Source organism: Oryzias latipes, chromosome 22 (genome assembly GCF_002234675.1).
Source record: "Oryzias latipes chromosome 22, ASM223467v1".
NCBI classification, from domain to species: Eukaryota; Metazoa; Chordata; class Actinopteri; order Beloniformes; family Adrianichthyidae; genus Oryzias; species Oryzias latipes.
Window position 1 is genome coordinate 24,492,197 of NC_019880.2, and position 20,947 is coordinate 24,513,143.

The following is a 20,947-nucleotide window of genomic DNA, read 5'->3' on the forward strand; positions in this document are numbered from 1 at the left end:
TGTGTGCAAAAAAGGAAGAGAAAAAAAAAGGGGGTGGGGTTGCGTCAGAAATCAGCGCCAATAAAGTTCGTTTTATTACGTTTTTATACATGTGTATATAATGTAATCTTTATATTATAAACTGTAATCCTTGCAAATTGGTTAGATTTATTTTATTTCAAAAAATAAAATAAAAAAAATAGACGTTAGAGGAGAAACGTCATCAGTCAGCGCCGATCAAATCTTGAATGTATTTCTTGGTATTACTATAGTGGTTTACACAGTAATACAGTAACTATAAGAACTGTTTTCCTTCTATAGCCTAATGAGATAAATACAGAAATAAAAATATATTTGCGTGGTGACGTAACGCGTAATGCGTGACGTTTCTCTGTCTGCTTCCGGTCAGTTCTCCGTGATCTCCAAAGTTGGATCCAGTAAACCCCCAAACATGTCCGTGGAACCGCAGCCCGTGGACCGGCCGGACCTCGCGAACCGACCGGAGCGCCTGACACTGGAGGCCCGGAACCGACCAAGGCCGACGCGGCACGGCCGGGATCCGCACCGGGTAAAGCTCCGTTCCCGGAACTAACCAACTGCCGCCGCCTCTGGAAGTTCAGAGCTCTGAACAGGATTTGACCTTTTTGCTAAGGGATCCACCCAAATATGACAGTCGCAGGCGTGTTTCGCTCATGTGGTTCAGCCCGCCTCATCCCGGTTCCGTTCTCTGTGATCCGTATCGGGTCGCAGGGATATTTTAAAACAGCGTTTTCCAAACCGTAGCCCAGATAGACTGTAACGAAGAGAGAAAGGCGGATGCACCTGTCGGTCACGGATGATTGGGAAAGACCTCGTGACTCAGCCAGACCCAGGATCACCTGAGCCAGGTGTGCTGGAGACCCTGTAGGACCAGAGGAGACACGAACCCAAGTGATGTCATAGGTCTATCTATGGTGAACGTGAAGTGGTTTACATTTATGCACTATAGTGTAAACATACAACGTTCCTGACATAGTATTCAGTCAGTATAATTCAAAAACTTAGTATGGTAAACTTACAGCGATCAAACAGATATTTCACTGAAATGTATCAGTGTTGTTGTCTTAGATTGACAAAAACAACGTAAGAAGTAAAAAAGACTATTTACTGAGATAAAGTAAAGAAAAACAGATTAAACCTTTCATGTCTGTAATATTTGTTAAACTTTAAGAAAGGAAAGAATTTATTTGTTAAATTGAAACTATAATAGCACTACAAATTTGACTTTCCTCCAAATTTGCGTGAGACTTTGTGTTTGTTAATAAGGAATAAGCCGTATTTAGTCAAAGTTTGAATCTTGTTGCATTTGAAGCAAGTTTCGAGCACAAAGGTCCAAAACTGTTTCTTCTTCAATATCTGGAGCTACAAACCCCAAACGCTTTTGCGAAGCGTAAATGTCACTGTGGAGTTGAGCGGACGGCGTCCCCCCGAGCTAAAACGCGCTGCATAAAACACAGAAGACGCTCCGTTCCTCTGGGCTGCTGTTCGGTTTTAGAGTCGAGGTCTGGAAATCAAACCAAGGCCCGATGCCACGCTCACACCGAACACGATCACTGCAAGATGTGTGCTCACAACCTCGCCACTTGTGGGAGGAGCTACCGTCAAAAATTTCAGCCTCACTTTATGGGAGACACGGATAATGTTGGGAGATCTGGTTTATTGATTTGAAAGAGCTCTACAAAATCATCGGTAATCACGTCTCCATGGCGGGGGTAATGTCATAGACTCTCCCAGTACCGTGAGCTTCACCGTCACTGCAAGAGCTGTGTCTGCACGGTGGCCGCTTTCAGCCGTACTCCCGAATCTGTGTGACCCTGTTTGATGACCTCCTGTCCCGCGTTAGTCGGAGGAGGGAGGAAATAGAAAAAAATAATATAATAGGAGGAAGTTTTTACTGTTGTCTCCATACAAATAAGAAAAAATATGAAGTTCAAGTGAAGAACAATCAGATTCTCCTCCAGAGTTGAGGTCCTGATTTTACCAAATTTCAGATACAGAACAGACCAAAAGTTTGGACACACCAACTTTTGGTCTGTTCTGTATTTAAATTCTGGCAACAGCGCTCGACACCCGCTGGCGCCGCTGTGCCGTGTCTGGCGCTCTAGGGTAGAGGTAGGACCTCTCAGCGCGTCTGTACATTGACTCAGCATTATGTTGGTATGATGTTTCACTCGTGTGTTCTGAAGTGGTTCGACCCTGAAAGACTCAAACACAAACCGGTGCCGGTAAACCCCGTCAGCCTATGTGTTCTGTCTCAGTAGGTTGATGCCAACCTGACCCAACAGCAGCCTGCCGGCGCTGCAGAGGAGCCTCCGGATGACTGCGAGCGGATGGGGACGCTCTTTGGGATGATCAATAAGTGCCTGCGCGGGATCGGCTTCAGCCACATGTACTTCGGGAATCACACCGTGGAGCCTGTGGTGATCCTCTTCTTCTGGCTGCTGCTCTGGTTCCTGGGCATCCAGGCGTTGGGCCTGGTGGGAACCCTGTGCATCATAATCATCTACATCCAGGATTGATCCTGCCGGAAGAGCGCTGCCTGCTCCTTCGTGTGGTATCCGGTTGACCAGAAGGCTTGTGGACGTTTGTTTCAGTGGTTTGAGGTTCATTTGACCAGAGAAAGCCCAGGACTGAGCCTGTTTTTCTGAGGTGGTCATCACAGTCCGCCCTTCATGAACCAGAACCAAAGCTCCGTTCACCTGCTTCCATGGAAGAGCAACATCCCTGTGGCCGTCAGGAGATGCTGCGACAGCAGCAGCTCTGCAGGATTACCGCCATGTAAGCCTGACTTTGTTATCCAGCGGCCTCAATGCGTGCGCTCACACGGAAGTCCCCGATCAGTCAGTGCGTCAGCGTTACTGTCATGCTCTGACAGCTTCATGCGGTGACGTGTGGAACATCGGCGGTTCTCACAAAGCTGTTCTTTTCTCCTCTGTAGGGAATAAACGAGAGCAGAAATGTAGGAACTGTCTGTGTCTGTCACATGTTCCAGTCCAGGTTGGACCTGAGCACAGCTGGATGAGGTCACGACCTGAGCCTGACCTCCTGACCGTGAACCTACAGAACCACAGGTTCTGATGAGCTGCTGGAATAATTTGGTGCAGTTTGTTTCCTCTCCGATCTGATCGTAAAACTCCAACATTTGAGGGGGCGTGCGGCCTTGCTGAGGGTCGGAATCGCTGTCTTTTTGTCGAGTTATCAGGCCTTCCTGTTGATAATCAAGCTGGAACAGAAGCTGAGCTGCTTTCTGGTTCTAGAACATTCATGAGAGCACGTGCTGAGCTGATGAGCATTATATAGTCTTTTCCATCTGCGGGTTCTTGGAGTAATGTGTGGGATTTGGTGAAAGGGACTGTGGGCGTCTGTTTTAGTCTCTGTGGTCTTACAGATGAATAATGAATGACTTCAGCCAGAATGAACTGCTTCTTACTGATCAATAAAACTACTGAACTGGGTTTGAAGCAAAGATCTGCTCCCGTCTGATCTGCTGCTCACTGACTATGAAAACTAACAGAAGGAATCAAAACACGTTTAATAAAAATACCAACAAGACGTTTAAGACATTCACAATAGCAGATGTTTATAGACCAGTGACATAAAACACAACCAAAGTTCAGTTGCAGTCATCCTCTCCATTCGGTCTCCACAGCCTCACTTGGAGCTGCTGTTGCTACACTTGACAGGTGAAGTGAGACAGGAAATTAGTCTGGAATTAGCTCCGCCTATAACAGTATTCTGAAAATGTCAATTGGACAAAATAAGTTTGGAACTCTGTGGCTCCACCCACCCATGATTAAGAAAACCCATAGACTGTATTTAGGAACTGGACAAACTGACTCCTCCCCCTCCCCATTCCAGGAAGTACCCACCGGTTCCAAGAAGCCAAAATTCAGTAAAAGTCTATAGAGAAATAAACAGCTGTTTTTCTATTGGTCAGAATATCCGTTTGTGCTCTGATACCTTTTTCTAAATATCTTCTTGCAAATCAAAATCTTTTTAAAATATTTTTTTCTATTTGCAAGTTATTCAAGTTATAAACTGACCAATCAGATGCCTCAGGAAAAAGCTTGTGGTGCCCGCTGGCCCCCACCTTGAACATTTGGTTGACAGATTCTCCTGAGCCATTTTCGGTGGAATGGTTGTGGACTTCCAACAAGCTTACTCCTGGTTCGCAACAGTAGTTGCCTTGACCCTTGTGCTATCCTAGGCACTTTACCATTGGGAGTTGGGTCATCTAGACCCACTAGACAGAGCTCTGAACCTTTTTTCTTCAATGATTTGTGATCTTCACTGGTGTCCATGGATTACATGAAATCTTTCCACCTTTATCCACCTTTGTCATGGTAGGGAGAACACGCCAATGTAAGGGTGGGGTCATCTAAGATAGCACAAGGCCTAGAAACGTTGACTCAGACCAGCTCGGACCTATTCACGGTTGACTGGCTCCACATTGCGGCGCTCCTATCGCGGAAAAGTGCCGACCGAATTGGCTTCATTTCGCTGGAGCCGGAGGTAAGGCTTTTTCTATGGGTGAGGTCACACTCTGTGCTCTGTGCCAGTCTATGAGGAAAATCATATCTTTTCACCTGTGTGAGCTCCATTGACTGTAGGGAGTGACCAGAGTGACCATCAACGTCTTCTAATACAGTCAACAGCGTGGACCTGAGGTGGAGCGGCGAACCATCCAGGATTTTCCCCACCTTTGCTCAGCAGTGGCTGTGTTACCTCCAACACCTCCATGACCGTGAACAGAGAAGATAGAAAGATGGACTTTGTAACATTTGAGGCAATGAAGAACTGCACCCAGTAGTTTTTGGTGCAACTGCAACATCCAGTTTCTGGTGAATTCTGATCACAGGTGGCGTCTTGGTGTGTCATCAGAGTTAGAAGGCAGTTCTTGCAACACTACAGTACTTTTCATCCAGGAAAAAACATGTATTCAAATCTAAAGTGTGTACATTTGACACGCCTGCCTCAGATGATTTCATATCTAATCTCACTGACTGTTCTGATACGTCAGTTTAACGGCCCAAGAACCCACTCAGACTCACACATAGAGCACCTGAACTCTGGAACCTCCAACCTCGTCTGACTTCATGTTTTGCTCCTGACTAGTAAGCAAAGTCTAAAACACCAAAGGTTGCAGTTCCTCGGAATGCCACTAGAGGTTGGTTTCAGGAAGGAACCCTTTTTTTAATGTTAATATATTTAACTTTATAAAAAAAACTCAGCTGCTTTTACAGTCTGCTGTCAGAACATTTTAATATTATTCAACTGATGTGTTTTCATCTCCGATGATATCTTCACAAACCGGAAGAAAGATCAGGCTGGAGCAATGGCGTCATCAGCAGTTACCATAGCAACCCCCATCAGCTCGTCAACTGGTTCGGCGGGCGCGTGCGCGTCAGCAGGCGAAGAGAGGCGGGTTGTCGTGCCCCTGAAGCACACACTCAGGTCCGAGTCCGGATCTCGCCACCGCGGCCTTTCGGAGGAGCGCGCGGCCAGAGCGAGCGGTGCGAGGAGGAACTGAGGAGCCCGGATCGGCTGCGGAAGGAGGTGCTGGTTGCAGCGGGCGCAGCGGCAGCTCCTCTGAGACTCAGATGAATCTATGATGCAGATGCAGCAGACACCTTTTCATCCGGGAGGTGTGACGGCAGCACAGCCGCTGGAGATCATCCCAGCTCCCGCTTTCTCCGCTCCTCCTCCTCCTCCTCCTCCTCCTCCTCTGCGGACGAAGATGGAGCAGAAAAGGAACGGACGGGTTTGACAGACCGCTGAATGGGGCCCCCGAATCCTCGTCCATGGATTGGCCTGTTAGCTCGGCCTTGCGGGGCAGCAACTCCACATCTGAGTCGGTGGGGGTACGTCTCATCAACCACCTGAGCACCGCTTCACCTGCGTTGCCCAGGTAACAGTCCATCCACCTGCAGAAACGTGCGCGTGCGCGGGCATCTCCACTGCTGATCGAGGCTGTGTGAGAATTCCTTCCTTCACCTTTAGGTTCATGCTATAGTTCTTTCTATCTTTTTGGGACGTTCCCAAATTAATTTTCATAAAAGGAAAGAAACTAGCTTTTAAATGTTTTTAAAGTCTTTGAATGAGATGAGACAGGATTTGTGGTCCCACCAGAACACAGAGGCCCACAATGCTAGAGATTGTTCTGTGGATTGAAATTGATTCTGTTCCAGCGTTTGTCAGTTTTACCAGTAAAAATCTCAGTGGATGTCTGGGGTCCAATAAACGCCTCCATCCAAGAAGGCTGCACATCATTTCATAGGCTGTTCCTGCAGAAAACCTTTGATTTGGTTCTATAGTCTAACTGACAGTGTTGGTCTGGGTCAGGGGTCTGAAACCTTCAACACTTAAAGAGCAATTCGTGTGGATTTCTCACAAACAACCCAGTAGGAGTCGGACTTTACCCATTAGAAAAATAAGACATTGATATAAATTTTTTTAATTGTTACTTTTATAATTATTTTAAGCAAAACATAAAGAGAAAACATCCTTATTTCATCATACGTAATAGTTTATTTCTTTTGATAGAGGTTTAGCAAGTTTTTATGTTGTACCATTAACTGTATAGAAGAACTGCACTGAGTGACCCCTCCCCCCTGCCATCCCAAACAGGAAGTACCTGCTGGTTCCAAGAAGCCAAAATCCCATAGACTTCTATGGAGAAAGAAGCTGTTACTAAGTCGATCTATTGGTCAGAATAACAATTCTTACTTTAATATCTTTTTAAAAATGTTTTCTTGATTATCCTCTTTTTTTCATTATATTTTTTCTGTAGTTCAAGTTATTCAAGTTATAAACTGACCAATCAGATGCCTCAATAAAAGTCTAACGTTCAAAACTCTCAACTGACAGATTCTCCTGAGCTCACTTCCAAGTGGTAGGGGTGGACTTCCAACAAGCTCAGTCCTGATTGGTGAGAGTGGTTGTCATAGAAACGATTACTCAGACCAATCACTGTTTGCTGACGGTTTTTGGCTCCAACATGTTAACGTCCAAAAATGGTGATTGAATCCACCTTATTTCATTGGAGCTGGAAGTAAGTCATTTTCCATGGGTGATATCGCACTCACTCAGTCCAGGTCTCTGATACAGTCAATGGCTGTACAGACAGGTTGTCATGACACTTTTGAAAAGTTGACGATCTCCTTCATCAAGGTTGTTTAGCCAAAGCAGAACCACAGACATTTTATGCAATATCCAATATTCTATGGATGTTGTTGTCAATCTTGTGGGCCGGCAACTTCGCATGTTTGGTTCCTGCCCTGCCCACACATATGTCAAAATGTCTTTGAGCAAGACACCAAACCCCACATTACACCTGGTGGTTATAGGTTGACACCAATGTGATGCAGACGCCCCACCATCAGTGTGTGAATGTATGTGTGCATGGGTGAATGTGACTGGGACTTTAAGACACTTTGTGTCTTTAAGCAAGTTCGAAAAGTGCCATATTAATATACCCATTTTCCCAGAAACGCCATCCCAAAACTTCTTTGTGAGCTGCCAGGTCATTGTTGAGATGAAAAACTAGTTCCTAATCTTCTCATCTGGGTAAAATAATTACAAAAAATGTAGAAAAATGAATAATTTTCAATGTTGTAAAAGTTTTTGACAGTTTCTGTGTCCAGATTTGGGAGATCCTGACAGGTTGTTTTTTGCTTTGAAGAACAAAGCAACAACACTAATTCAAAACTTCAACAAACCTTGTTTTTCTTATTTTAGGCATAATTTTTGCTGGTTGAACCAGAAGAAAAAAGTTTATGGAACCAAATGACAACTATATTTCAGTATTTGAGTCACAGTGAGCTGACAGCCAGGAAGAAGGTCTTCACAAGCGCAGCAAGTTCTGTGGTGCACCTTCTATGCTAGAAGAACATCCTAAGTTTAAAGAATGAACTTTCCAAACCACTTCTCTATTGTGTCTTTAGGGTCGTTTCCATAGTGACCAGCCTGATGACTGCCACCACCAAGACTTCAACGCCTCCAGGAAACCTGACAGCGCTCAAAGAGCAGAGAGACAGTGACTCCGGGACCCATCAGACGTCCACTGTGCCGGTTCTGACGTTTGCAGAGACCAGCTCAGCTCTGCAGGGAGTCACTGTGGCAGCTCAGGCTCTGGTGCTGCTCTCCATCTTTATCCTGTCCAGCCTGGGTAACGCAGCAGTGATCATCGTCATCATCAAACACAGACAGCTGTGGACCGTGACCAACGCGTTCATCATGTCGCTGTCTTTGTCGGACTTCCTCACTGCCGTTCTTTGCCTGCCCTTCTCCTTCGTCATGCTCTTCAGCAAGGATGGTGTGTGGATGTTTGGAGAGGCATTCTGTGTTGCCAATGGATTCTTCAACACTTGTTTTGGCATCGTCTCCACTCTCACAATGACTCTGATCTCCTTTGACAGGTACTATGCCATCGTCAAGCAGCCACAGGCTAAAATTGGGCGTCAGAGAGCAACTCAGTTGCTGGTGGTTGTCTGGTTAATGGCAGTTTTTTTCTCTCTTCCCTGGTATCTGTTAGTTCATAGACCGACGCAGGTGCACAAAAAAGGTTTTTACCACTGCATGTATGTGTTCCACTCAGGTAGCTCTAGCATGGGGGCACTTTACAGCATCTGCCTCATCCTGGTGTGCTACCTTCTGCCCTTTTCCCTCATGTGTTTTTGTCACTACAACATCTGTAAAACTGTTCGCCTCTCTGAGATCAGGGTGAGGCCTGTGACCACTTACGCATACCTGCTGCGATTTTACAGTGAAATGAGGACAGCCACCACTGTGTTGATCATGATCGTCTTTATCATTGTTTGCTGGGGGCCGTATTGTCTGATGGGGTTGGTCACAGCAATCGGAGGCTACTCTTTCAACTCTGCCATGGACACAGTGGCTATTTGGTTAGCCTGGGCTAATGGAGCCATCAACCCTCTGATCTATGCTGTAAGAAACCCCAACATATCCATGTTGCTGGGGCGCAGTAGGGAGGAGGGCTATCGGACTGCACACCTCTCGAACCAGAGTCAGAACCGGGAGGTTCGGCTGAACCAAGCAGTGAGAATCAAGGACAGATACATGAGCAGACCAGGGATAAACAACTGCAGCCGGCTGTCCAGTTCAAGTCCTGGAAAAACCGGAGGGGCGGGAGATGTGGCAATGTGGGCCCACAGGAACCCTACAGTCTTCTTCTGCCGGGACGCCCAGCAAGACACGGCAGTGCAGGCCCACACTGCCAGGGCTCCAAAGACTAAGACGGCTGACACCAGCCTGTAAAAAGCTGAGTCCAGCCCAGTACACTGAGCTGAGGCTGTGAGGAAAACAATGCTGCGTCCTCAACCGGACTTTTCTCATGGGACTGCTTTGTTTGTTCTATTCAAGACCTCTGTCTGATTTGAACGTCTTTTTCTGTTTGGATCAAACGCTGCTTATTCATCAGTCATGGAGTCAGAAGGAGCCAAACGCCCAGACTCAGCAGAACTGTACACAACGGAAAAACTGAAGCTAAGACGTTTGAACTGTTTGGTGTCAGCAGAGGACCAGTGCCATTCCTGTTTTAGTCTACTGTGTTCAGTCTACAAATGAATCAAAGAAGATGAAAAGGTTTACGGAAGAGTCAGATTTACACCAGGCAGTGTCAAGGGGCTACGCAAAGGAAGCTAAAAAAACAAAACAATAAATGACTGTTGTAACCCTTTACCATCGGATCTTTATCTCCAGCATTGACGTTCTTTGAAATACTTTAACATCTCGGCTGTTGACAGTATTGAAGTCCCACTCCATTCATCTTTTGATCTGTAAAGGCTTTCCCAGTGGTCTTTTCATTCTGATTATGCTATTTTTTAGCCAAAACCAAGAAACCTGGGTCATTTTCTAGGACCAATATTATAAATCTAATATTAATTCCCCTCTGAGTTGTGGGCGGGACCCATTGGGGAAACCTAAGTAAGATATCCCAATAACCTTTTGTTTACACACTTTCGTGGTGTTTACATTACTGGTGCAACAATAACGGCGACCAATATTGGAGCTATCCAGAATTACAGTTTTGATCCAGAGTCCAGCTCAGACGAAACAAACAAAGATCTATTTGTCTGCATAATAGAGCAGGGAGCTTGTGTCCCGCCCAGTGTATTTGTGACATCACAAAAGAGGCCTTTTTCAAACTGCATTTTCTTCTTCTGCTCCTGATTCACAACTGCTTTACCTGTAGTTGAAAGAGGTTTGGTACGAAATGTTAAAGTGGTACAAATCTGGTGAATTTGCTCCAGGCTTTTTCTTTCACAGCTCTATTCCGATACGTGAAAGATTTGATGTTTTATAATTCTGACCGGGCACAAAACCCCAATTATTAGCTTCCGCTCCGTGATCAATTTTCAAACAGTCAGCTGTTTTGAAAAGAACGCTACCTGTCCATCACTACCAAATTAGAGTCCCTGATTGGTCAAAGTTGAACTGGTTTAACTTTCACCGTGTGTTCTGTGGCCGTATGTTTTGTATATGTAGAGCCTGAAACGGCCTTAAAAACTTGTGTAGTGACACGTGAATGGGAGGTTTTAAATTTAAAAGCCCAAAATACACATATGCCCACATTTGCCTAGATTTTTCTTTGAAAGTGGCCCCTTAATGGGCATTTCTGAGGCTGGTGTGAACGTAGCATTAAAGGAGTAAATTGAAGAATATCAGCGCAAAGCTGCTTTTCTCAGCCTCAGAATCCACTGAAATTACGTTAAACGGCTGGAGACTTACCCTGTTTAACACACCAGTTGTTATTTGTGGTCATCGAGGACAGCTCCGGTAGGCTAATCTAATAAATCATCATTAGATTAAGATTGCTATTGACCAGAAGAAAGCTAATTATTTCCACGAGGCCTAACCACAATGACCGTAGTTTTAGAAAGGCCTAAACAAGCGACCAGACGATTACGTGGAGGAGATTTTGTGGTCATCTCTATACTGAGAAGGAGGATGGAGAAAAGCGCCGGCAAACCTGTAGAAAGGTGCAGCAGTGACAGGATGGGGTCAGAGGGGTTAAACGAACACGAAGAGACACAAACCTGCAAGAAAAAAGCATGTAATGCTATCAAACTGATCGCCAGTGTTAAATGTGAAATGGACACGAGTGGCAGAAGAGTTCTGTTCAGAGGTCAAAGAAAATCCTGGGGCATGGCCTGGGGTTCGATTCCGGACTGACCCTCCATCGTGTGTCATTGGTTTGGTCTTTGATGTCTGTAGAAACAAAACGATTTTTCTGTATGTTTGCATGTTTATATTTACTCTCAGAATCCAGCGTCATGGAGTGACATGGCGTTTATGGGTGAAGGGGGCGGAGTCCAGCGGTTCTTGAAAGCATTTTCCAGCAGTTCTGCGTGTTTTCATTTCTTGCTAATGTCTGGATTCCAGTTTTAAAGGGACATGAACCGACTCTAAAATGACAGTTAAACTGATCTCAGGTTGATTCTCAGGTACTCAAGAAATTACGGGATACATTTTTACAACATAAAAAAATCAGAAAAGGAATGTTTTCACTGTGAAAGACGTCAGTTGATCTTGCCCTGTTTTCATTTTTAGGTGTATGTGTTGATGTTGACTCTGCATCTGCACATCCAAAAGTGGCTTGTTTGTATTTGTTTAAGCGAAAAAATGCCCAATCATGACAAAAAAAATGTTTATTAAAACAGAGATTTGTGTTAGAATTTGCTTTGAAAGGTTTGTATTTTCATTTGTACTTTGTTATTGGAAACATTAAAATAAGCAGAAAAGACAAAACTGTCATTTTTCATCTCTGTGTCAGAAGCAGTTTTCCTTCGAGGTTTTGGACTTTTTTGATCCAGCCAGAACCTGAGGTTCACACATCTGGCTTTTTGTGGGGCATTAATCTTCATTTTCTCACAAAAATTTGTAAGGAGGAGCCTCTCTGGGAAGAGACCCCAGGGAAGACCAAGAACACACTGGAGAGAATGCAGCAGCCCTGGAAACACCTTGGGGTCCCCCTAGAGGAGCTGGAGGAAGAGGCTGGGGGGAGGGACGTCTAGGCATCTTCACTTAGACTGTTGCCCCCGCGATCCGGTCCCAGATGAGCAGAAGAAGATTGATGAATGGAATTTATGAGAAAACAATAATCAATAAGAAACAAGTCATCCAAGTCATGTCATCAAAGGATTCCGGTCGTTATGGCAACTGTACTTTACCGGGTATCTAGGAGACGTTTTGCTGCACATCTCAGCTTCTTTAGTGCAAAGTACAAGAGGACGATGACACTGTCCAAGCCACAGAGAAGTGTTAGTCTTAGACACATCACAGCAAAGAAAAAGAACTTGGTCAGCTTAGGGGAGAACACCATCAACAAAAAGCTCGTTATTCATGTAACTTGGATCCAGGACAGCGTTAGAAATAAGGGGGAAAAAATGGTTGTCCGGTGGTAAGTAATATTTGGTTGTCCTCTCCAGTTTTTGGTTGTCCTTCGATACCAATATTTAACAGCAACGAAACCTACTCAGATGTCAGTACTTACATCTTTATTTCTTCTATACATCTAATATCAACTGCCTCTTATGATGGACATTTAATAAACTCTTTAAATATTAAAAACAAACATTTTACTAAATATTGAAGCATCTGGTTACACAAAGGAATGCCAAAAACTTGAAACTAATATCTTTATAACTAGTATCTTTACACAGATTAAAATATATTGGTTCTTTTTTTTTCTTTGGTTTTGAGAATTGTTGTTTAAAAAATATAAAATACAAAGACTGTTGTAAAAATTTAGAATATCATATCGATCCCATGGAAAAAGTTTTTTTCAGCTCATGTCAGTCTGTTCTGTTTTGAGTGAAAGTTATAGTGTTTTATGAATGTGTTTTAAATCTTCTGTTAATGGGCTGATTATTTTGAACGTGTTTTTGGAGACCTCTAGCGGTTGCGCCAGGTACTGTTGTTCAACACATTCATTTGAATAATCTTTATTGAAAAGTGCACATGTAGAAACAGAAGATTTTGCTAGCATGCACGCACTTCGTTTGTCAGTGGAAAGAATTTGCTGCATACGACTCAATTCAGAAGTTGCCAAAAACTAACCTTTGAAACTTGAAAATAGTCGAAAAATACCAAACTGTTGAATAAAAGACCAGCTATCACACGGACAACCATCAGGTTCATTTTTGGTTGTCCTCCGGACAACAGGATAACTGCTTATTTCGAACGTTGCAGGAGATGTCATTCTATTATATTCCTAAATATACACAAGGAATAAGCCCCCTCCCTCTGAATGATAACTTTTATTTTTTTTTTACATATAAATTGTGTATCCCATAAATACGTAGCAATAAACACCAAAATCAGAATTTGACACCTGGCGGTATTTATTTATTTATGGTGTTACAACGTAATATTTTAACATAAAAATAAATGAGAAACTGCTGCTCTTTGACACCAGCCTCTAGTGGTCATTTAATGAACTGCAACATTTAGTCCTATGGTTGGTGTCAAATCCGGTGTGGCTTAGTATCTACATCCTCCACACCCTACACCCTGTGTCCCAAAATTAGACTCAATATTTAAAAGAGAACGACAACTCTCATGTGTTAAAGGTTGCTGTAACCAGGTGGAAATGTGCAGCTTTAACCCTTGTGCTATCTTAGATGACCCCCCCCCACCCTTACATTGACGTGTTCTCCCTACCATGACAAAGGTGGATAAAGGTGGAAAGATTTCATGTAATCCATGAACACCAGTGAAGATCACAAATCATTGAAGAAAAAAGGGTTCAGAGCACTGTCTAGTGGGTCTAGATGACCCAACTCCCAATGTGAAAGGGCCTAGGATAAAGAGCACAAGGGTTACATTTGAATTCTTTTGCACATTTTCAGTCTGCTGCAGATCCGAGCGGGACACTGCTGTGAGGATTTGCCCAGCAGAGACATTGGATGGACAATAAAGTTATCACACACGTTTGAGCTGTGAAGTGTGTAATTTGTCATTGGAGAGTTATTGTTGATGTGATTGATAGAGTTAGAAAACCTTTGGGTCCTTTCTTCCAGCAACGCCTCAACTTCACACCCTGTTCTGTCTCCTGATTGGCTGTTTCTGGATGTTTGCCTCCTTTCTCACCAGCATGGACCTTCAATGATCAGTGAGGGTGGGGTTTGAGGGTGGAACTTCAGTGGTTTTTACTAGCTCCTTTACCAGCAGAGATTTCCACCTGGATTCTGCAGCTGCTCTGTGCAGCACATCTTACCTTATAATAATAAAATTCCCAAATCAATCATTGAAGATGGTCAAAATGATTGATCTCTATTTCACTTAACTTTTTTTCCCTGTTAATGTCCATGTTTTATTTATTTATTTATTTTTGAAAACTTTATTGAACGCAACAATCCAATACACAACAGTGCAAGAGAGCAACAATGAAGGAACAAACCAGGGGGTTATTATTACATTTTACACAAATACATTGAACAGTGATGAAAGTCAGGCAAGGAAAAAATCCCTGAACTTTTCTTTGAGCGATATGGCGGGCACAGAGCGAAATTTTGGAAAAATACGTGGTCTTAGATGCATTCTGGTGCATTCTGGCAGCTAGTTATTCACTTCTTTATCAAGAAACTAAGACTAATTGGAGCATCATGATTTGTCATTCAAACCCCTAGTTTGACTCTCCATTAAGGACTTGCTGGTCCTAAAAAAGAATTTGGAAAATTGCTCAAAGTAACACAATCCTACAATCTACGCTTTTCCTTAAAGCTGCAAAACATACAATTGCTAAAATATAGTAACATCAAAGCCCCAAATGGCAAAAAGAACACCAGTAACTATGATATTCTATGAAAAAACCTCAGTTATTTATACATTATTTCTGCTTTAGAAATGACTGATGTACAACATCCACTTGCACTGTTTTCTCAAACTATAATTACATCAAAATATGGGATCTGCTTTAAACTATAATTCTATAACATAATACATCAATTCTTTAACACCAATACTAAGTAATCTGGGAAATATCAAAACAAACATACAAACTAAACAAAACATTGTAAACATTATTTTTTAAGGGAGTGCGGGTCCAAACCATCAAATACTTATAATTAATGTTAACTATACTGAACTAAATCATGGTAATTAGGAAATACAAATAAATTAGATAGAGAAATGTATTCAAAATAAAAACTGAAACTCAAAACTAAAATTGAAATTATTTCAAAATGTGGTTTTGAGATTATTTTACACAAAAAAGTATTTGACCTACACTACCTTAAAAATCTTTTTTTTCCAGCCAAGACCACTTCAATTTGTTTTTTATCGTCTTCTCACAACTGAGGTCGTGACCACGCTCAATAATGACGATGCCTGCCATTATTTTAACACAAATTTGATCGCAAACTCTTCAGATGTGTTTGTGAAAGTTTAGCGTGGGTCCGCCAGTTTTGGTCTCTAGGGAAGCAAGTCACGCTGACCACGTGGTGCAGACAGAGCCAATCAGACCCATCGACGCATCCGAAAGCAACTAAAACGTCCCGTCATTGGTCAATTAGGCCGGGAAGACGAGAGATGGCCACGACCATAGAGGAAGCGATCTGCGGAGAAATATAGAAAATAAAGCTAAAATTAGCTGATTTCAGACCATTTTTTAATCCGGAAAGCGATTTGTCCGTAGAGATCAGGTCTTTATTTCCCGGAAAGTACGTTCGGTTTGCTCAAAAACCCGGATTTCCGGGAATTCCCGGAAGACTTTCATCACTGATTGAAACTGATGCACAGATCAAATGTTTTAACGGCTTTCTTATGGTCAGTTTCTTATTGAGTTCATGTATTGTTTGAACTCATTGATAAAAATAGAAAAATGAGACGTATGATTAGTAACTTTGGATTTATGAATGTTAAATCACTTCACTTACTCCAAAAATTGATTCATGATTTTTTTCTAATAAAATTTTTTTTTTTTTGCTTTTTAACTTTTGAGACTTTGCACATGCTAAGAAGATTTCTTAAACAGTGTTATGTCTATTTTTTCTGATATGGTGTTATTTTTAATCATATAGTCATGATTTTTCTAATGAAATTAATCTGCATATATTTTAGATTAACTGCTCTACATCTGTTATGTTGATTTCTATAATAGAGTTATGTCTATTTTTACATAATAATTAAGTAATTCATCTTTTCCATGTGACATATTGGTACTAAAGGATTCTTAATTCTGTCTAATAGAAGTTATGTTACGTTTTTGCATGAATGTATAACTGCTGAGTGTATTGTTTTGTGCATTATTCTTGCTTTGATTGCTTTACAATCAGTGAGTAAAGTCAAATGTGTTCTTGTTGCTAATCTCTTGTTCAAACCTGAGATTCACAAACTTTTTTTCATGCTCAGAACAAAAACACAAAGATTTTGTTTTTTTCCAGGCACTGCTTTATTTCTTCACAGTGGGCTGAGTTACAGTTACACATACAGACAGAGTAATCAGAGTAATGTGTTCATATGGCTTGGCTGAACGGAGCAGATCCTCAGTGAAGCAACAGCTTTGCTCTCAGTTCATTTGAGGTTTTTAGGCAGAAAAATGCAGAATTTATTTATTTTTTCCTAAAGTCAGAGACTCACACAGAGAATGAAGCAGCTGCTGGCCTCCACATCCTCCATTCCCTTTGGTAAAGAAGCAGAAGCTGCAAACACACACACTGTCGTTTCTGAGGCCGAAGCAGGAGCTCCTGCGGACAAAAGGTCCGAGCCCAAACGGAGAAAAACCACTGCAGCCTTCCCAGAAACCCCCAAACATCCTCCTGCAGGGTTAGGCCTCAAACGTGGACAGAAATGAAAAAAGAAAGCTCAATGTTTTATTTACAGCAGCAGGAAAAGTGTTTAGTTCAAACTTTAGCACGTTGTTTTTGATTGAATGATGAATGAATGATTGAGCCCAACTGGAGGTTATTGTTTTGAAATGAACTGAGCTTCAAACCTCTGGATTTAACATTACATGGCAAAAATGTAAGAAAAAAGGTCGATTTGAATTAGAACAACAACAAAACTGTATGGCAGGGTTATTTTTTATTTATTGATAAAATGAATTGTGCAATTGGTAAAAATAATTAATTTCAAAGTCATTCAATTAAACATAAATAATGATGATTGAGTTATGACACCATCTCTGAATGAAATGTTTTTCATGTCAGATAAACAAATAATATGTGATTTTTTAAATAAATAATAAGTAGCTTTCATGTGTCCTATTCACTTTTTTTTAAATCAAAAATTGTAGTTGTAGTTAAAATTTGTCCATATTGACTACAAAGATGATTTTTACCACTTATTTTGTCCTGGCTTTATTTGTTTCCTCAGTCAAATGTAATTATTTCATCATAATTTTTTTTTCTATCAAAAAAAGTTTTCAAAGAAATTCCCATGTTTTGCTTTTCAAAGTTTTGATTATTTATTTAATATTTTTTCTTTAAATACATTAAAATATAGACTCCAATCAGATGTACTTTTTGTGTCAAAAGTCAAACTAAAATAAAGACAAACCTGTCAGTCAGAATGAATTCATCATTGCACACAGGAATCATGGGAATTTTTCATGAGCGACGCCGTTACTGTATATGTCAACATTAAAACGATACATTTCTCAAATAATTATTGGTTTGATTCATATTTAAAACATTTAGGACAAATTCAATTTACTCAATTATTTGCTGATGAGAGACATTTGAATAAATTAATAATGTTTAACCTGTTTGACAGTTCTGGCTGTCTGTGTTGCACGGACTGATCCTCTGTGAGGAAAACATTCATTCAAATACATAAACAGAAATGAAAACAGTCCAGGTTTTCCAGATGTTATGAATTGCGAGGGGGATTGATTTTCTAGTGTTGTCCGGTGTCGATGTGAAAATGGCTGAAAGTCCTCGGTCTTTCATGGCAACCGGCGGTCCGCTTCAGACGTTGAGTCCAAAGCAAACGCAGCGGCAGAGGTTGCTGAAATGCTGCACACAAATTCTCCTCACTATCACACCGTTCCACAGTGGCAGACTGGTTTCATTTCACAGTTTGAGCGGATTCTGTGGTCGTGTCCGAATTCCTTCACTACTCACTATATAGGGCATTCCCCATTTCGTTGTGCTGTCTGAATCTATATTCAAAAATCAAGTGCCCTAGAAATTTCCTAGGAGAAACCAGTGTGCATCGATGCTCACTACATTGGCGAACATTGGAATACAAACAAGTTTTACGCAAAAAATGTATTTAAATGTATTTTTTTAAATAAACCATCAACATTTTTATCTGCAGAAGACAGTGGATTCATAAATAGTCATCGCTAAACGCTCATATTAATTGGATTTTAACGTTATAATGAAAAAAAAGTAGTGAGCCTGGTGTCTGCATTGCTTTTAAAATTCAGGGCACTACATAGTCCCCACACTATACAGTTTTTTAGTAGTTAGGGCGGGAATTTGGACACAGCCTGTGTGAACAAATGAGGGACATACCATAATATTCTCTCTCTGTTCAGCTGACCTTCAAAATGAACATTTTGAAACTGCTTTCCGCCGTCCCGTCACTGACAGCGAATGCTTTGTTAAAGCTGTTAATGTTGTGAGCATAAACGTATTAAAGAGAAGATGAGGATTCAGCTTTGGGTAAAGGTAGAAAACCTTCTTGAGGTTTCCGTCAAACACCAGCAGAGACGTTTTCCTGTTTGGACAGAAGCGTCTTCTGGCTGACCTCCAGCTAAAGTCAGAGTGAACAGAGACGGGGGGGTTGGGGCTAGGCAGCTTTGACTCACTCGTGACGGACATTAGGGTCAAAGTCTTTCTGACAATCAAAGACTTTTCCAGTTTTTGACCAATAAAAACGCAAAGTCATGTTTTGACCAACATACAACAAAGGCGGCCAAAAGCTGCGTTTTCTCGTGATCCGAGAAAGTCAAGTGTTTTTCTTTTAAACATTACTTTTAATGAAAATTAAAGCTAAGAACAGTTAGTGTGCATCATATGTCATTGTTGAGTATCATCTTAATAAGCCTTAGTCCCAACTGGCCTTGCAGGTTGATACAGGCAATTTTGCCGGGGATAATGGTCAAACCTGTACGAGGCACGCAGGACCATGTGGAGATGATCAGGTTTAGATGACACTTTTATACCTTTGGTTATGCATGTACTTGCTTCTTTATATCCATGAACATGGTGTGTGTTGTGATAACAGCTGTGCTGCAGACTGAACAGCGGAACCTGCATGCATCACCGGATAAGGAGTGCTGAGCGCGGCACAAGGCCGTCTGCGCTGTCTTGTCTGTGCTGGGTTGTTTATGGAACAGAGAGATCTGCAGATCGCGGACTAGAGATGCGTACGCGACCGTCCTTGACTGGCGGACAACATCTGTTTTCTTGCACGCTGTTTCATGACCCAATTTACACGTTACTCTGATAATAAATGAAAAAAACAGCAGAGCAGAGCGGGATTAGATCTGAAGCAGAGCACTGTCTTTCTGCAGATCCACCTGACTCTCCCCTTTGAAAACTTAATGGTTTTCAAAGGTTTGAAACTTAATGCAGACTCTTGAGTGATTTTTTTCTTTTCCCCCAATGAAAATTTTGGTGTCCCGAACCATCCAAATCTGGGAAGGCCTTCCACGAGTAAGTAGAGTAAAAATATTCATGCGCATTTTTTTTACGGGCATGCCGCGGGCGACAGGTCGTAGCAAACACTTAATGAACACATGAAGGTAAGTTAGGGTGAAGTAGGTGAGATGCAGGCGTGTCGTACAGATTTTTTTAAACCCCTAAATCCTGCGGACTGCAAAGTTAGCCCTGTTCACCTGATAAGCGAACAATCCAAGTGCAGCCCGACTGGTAAAAAATGAGGATGGTAAACAATCAGAGTGTGTATTGTGTGGACATCCTACAGGCGTCCAATGGGCACTTAGTACGAATCATCACGGATCACTGTACGTGCAGCATTTGCGCGGTCAGTATGGAGCCTGTACGAGAACCTCACCAATGACTACAGTGTGGCGTCAGGCCCCCGTACAACGGCATCACCCATTTGTCATAAGTGCATGTCACTTGCACTGTCCTTACAAATACTTCAAAATAACCGTCCACAGACACGGACGGTGCATGTGAATATGACTTTATGCATGAAAACGTACACAATAACCTCTTCAACAGATATAAACGCCCATGCAAGCCATTTCCTCCTGAGAACCAACCCATTAGTTTGTGGCCTCTGGTCATTTGACTCATTTGAAGGACCCTACCAAGTCCGGATGTGCTTAAACCAGGACATGATGGCATTTCCAATGGAATTTCATGTGTTTGGGTGGGGTACGGGGAATAGTGAATTATTAGTGAGACAAAATAGAGACTACAGAAGATGTGAATTGGTGGGCAAAGGCCCAACTCCAGTCGATCAGAGACAACTTCACATGGAGGACGGGAAGGTCCATCCTTAAGGCCCGTACACACCGGGATGAATTTCGCGCGTGATATTCGCTGACGTTTAATGCCTCGTGACTAAACAAAGGGCACCAATGTGAGTGTGCACACCGACGCGAAAAACGCCACGCGCCAAAGCGTCATTTTTAAAAAAACGCCTCGGGTTCGTTTTTTTGGTTTGACGCGCCGCGTCGAAAACTATGCGACCAATGAGAACGGCGCTTTTGCACACGTGTCTGGAGCTTCTGAAGTTACAGTAAAACACAACTTGGGGGCGCTCAAACACAAACCTGCTTTTCTGAGCACACATACCAGCGAAGAAGATAGACGCCGAGTAGCGTATACACTGCCGCGAAGAAATAAGACGAAGAAGATGCATTCACTGACTGACATCCTAAAATATCCCAGAAAACACTCATGATACATTTTCAGCTCTTGTACCAGTCGATAAAACTCCCCATGTTCTTCTCTTCTCGTAACTATGGGATGTACCCTAAATC

The 20,947-nt window shown here is 42.3% G+C and overlaps 2 protein-coding genes across 3 annotated transcripts; both read left to right on the plus strand.

Annotated features, from left to right (window-relative positions):
- The first annotated feature begins 284 nt into the window (after nt 1-284).
- On the plus strand, nt 285-3,479 carry fam241a (family with sequence similarity 241 member A). Of its 2 annotated transcripts, none has more exons than XM_004082746.4 (2): nt 285-547; nt 2,280-3,479. In XM_004082746.4, exons 1-2 carry the CDS (start codon nt 356-358, stop codon nt 2,535-2,537), a joined length of 450 nt encoding a protein of 149 aa, XP_004082794.2. In that variant the 5' UTR covers nt 285-355; the 3' UTR covers nt 2,538-3,479. The 2 variants fall into 2 exon arrangements, 1 of the variants encoding a protein (XP_004082794.2); XR_911028.3 differs by having other exon boundaries at nt 353-547; nt 2,277-3,479.
- Nucleotides 3,480-4,569: 1,090 nt separating this feature from the next.
- gpr135 (G protein-coupled receptor 135) lies at nt 4,570-9,715 on the plus strand. Its single transcript, XM_004082772.4, has 2 exons — nt 4,570-5,926; nt 7,962-9,715. Exons 1-2 carry the CDS (start codon nt 5,820-5,822, stop codon nt 9,292-9,294), a joined length of 1,440 nt encoding a protein of 479 aa, XP_004082820.1. The 5' UTR covers nt 4,570-5,819; the 3' UTR covers nt 9,295-9,715.
- Nucleotides 9,716-20,947: the final 11,232 nt, after the last annotated feature.

Excerpts from the sequence above, each read along its gene's own strand:
- fam241a (XM_004082746.4), top strand. The coding sequence starts at position 356 with ATGCGTGACGTTTCTCTGTCTGCTTCCGGTCAGTTCTCCGTGATCTCC. Across the intron at positions 548-2,279 it reads ACGGCCGGGATCCGCACCGG|GTTGATGCCAACCTGACCCA; the intron begins GTAAAGCTCCGT and ends CTGTCTCAGTAG.
- gpr135 (XM_004082772.4), top strand. The coding sequence starts at position 5,820 with ATGGATTGGCCTGTTAGCTCGGCCTTGCGGGGCAGCAACTCCACATCT. Across the intron at positions 5,927-7,961 it reads GCTTCACCTGCGTTGCCCAG|GGTCGTTTCCATAGTGACCA; the intron begins GTAACAGTCCAT and ends TTGTGTCTTTAG.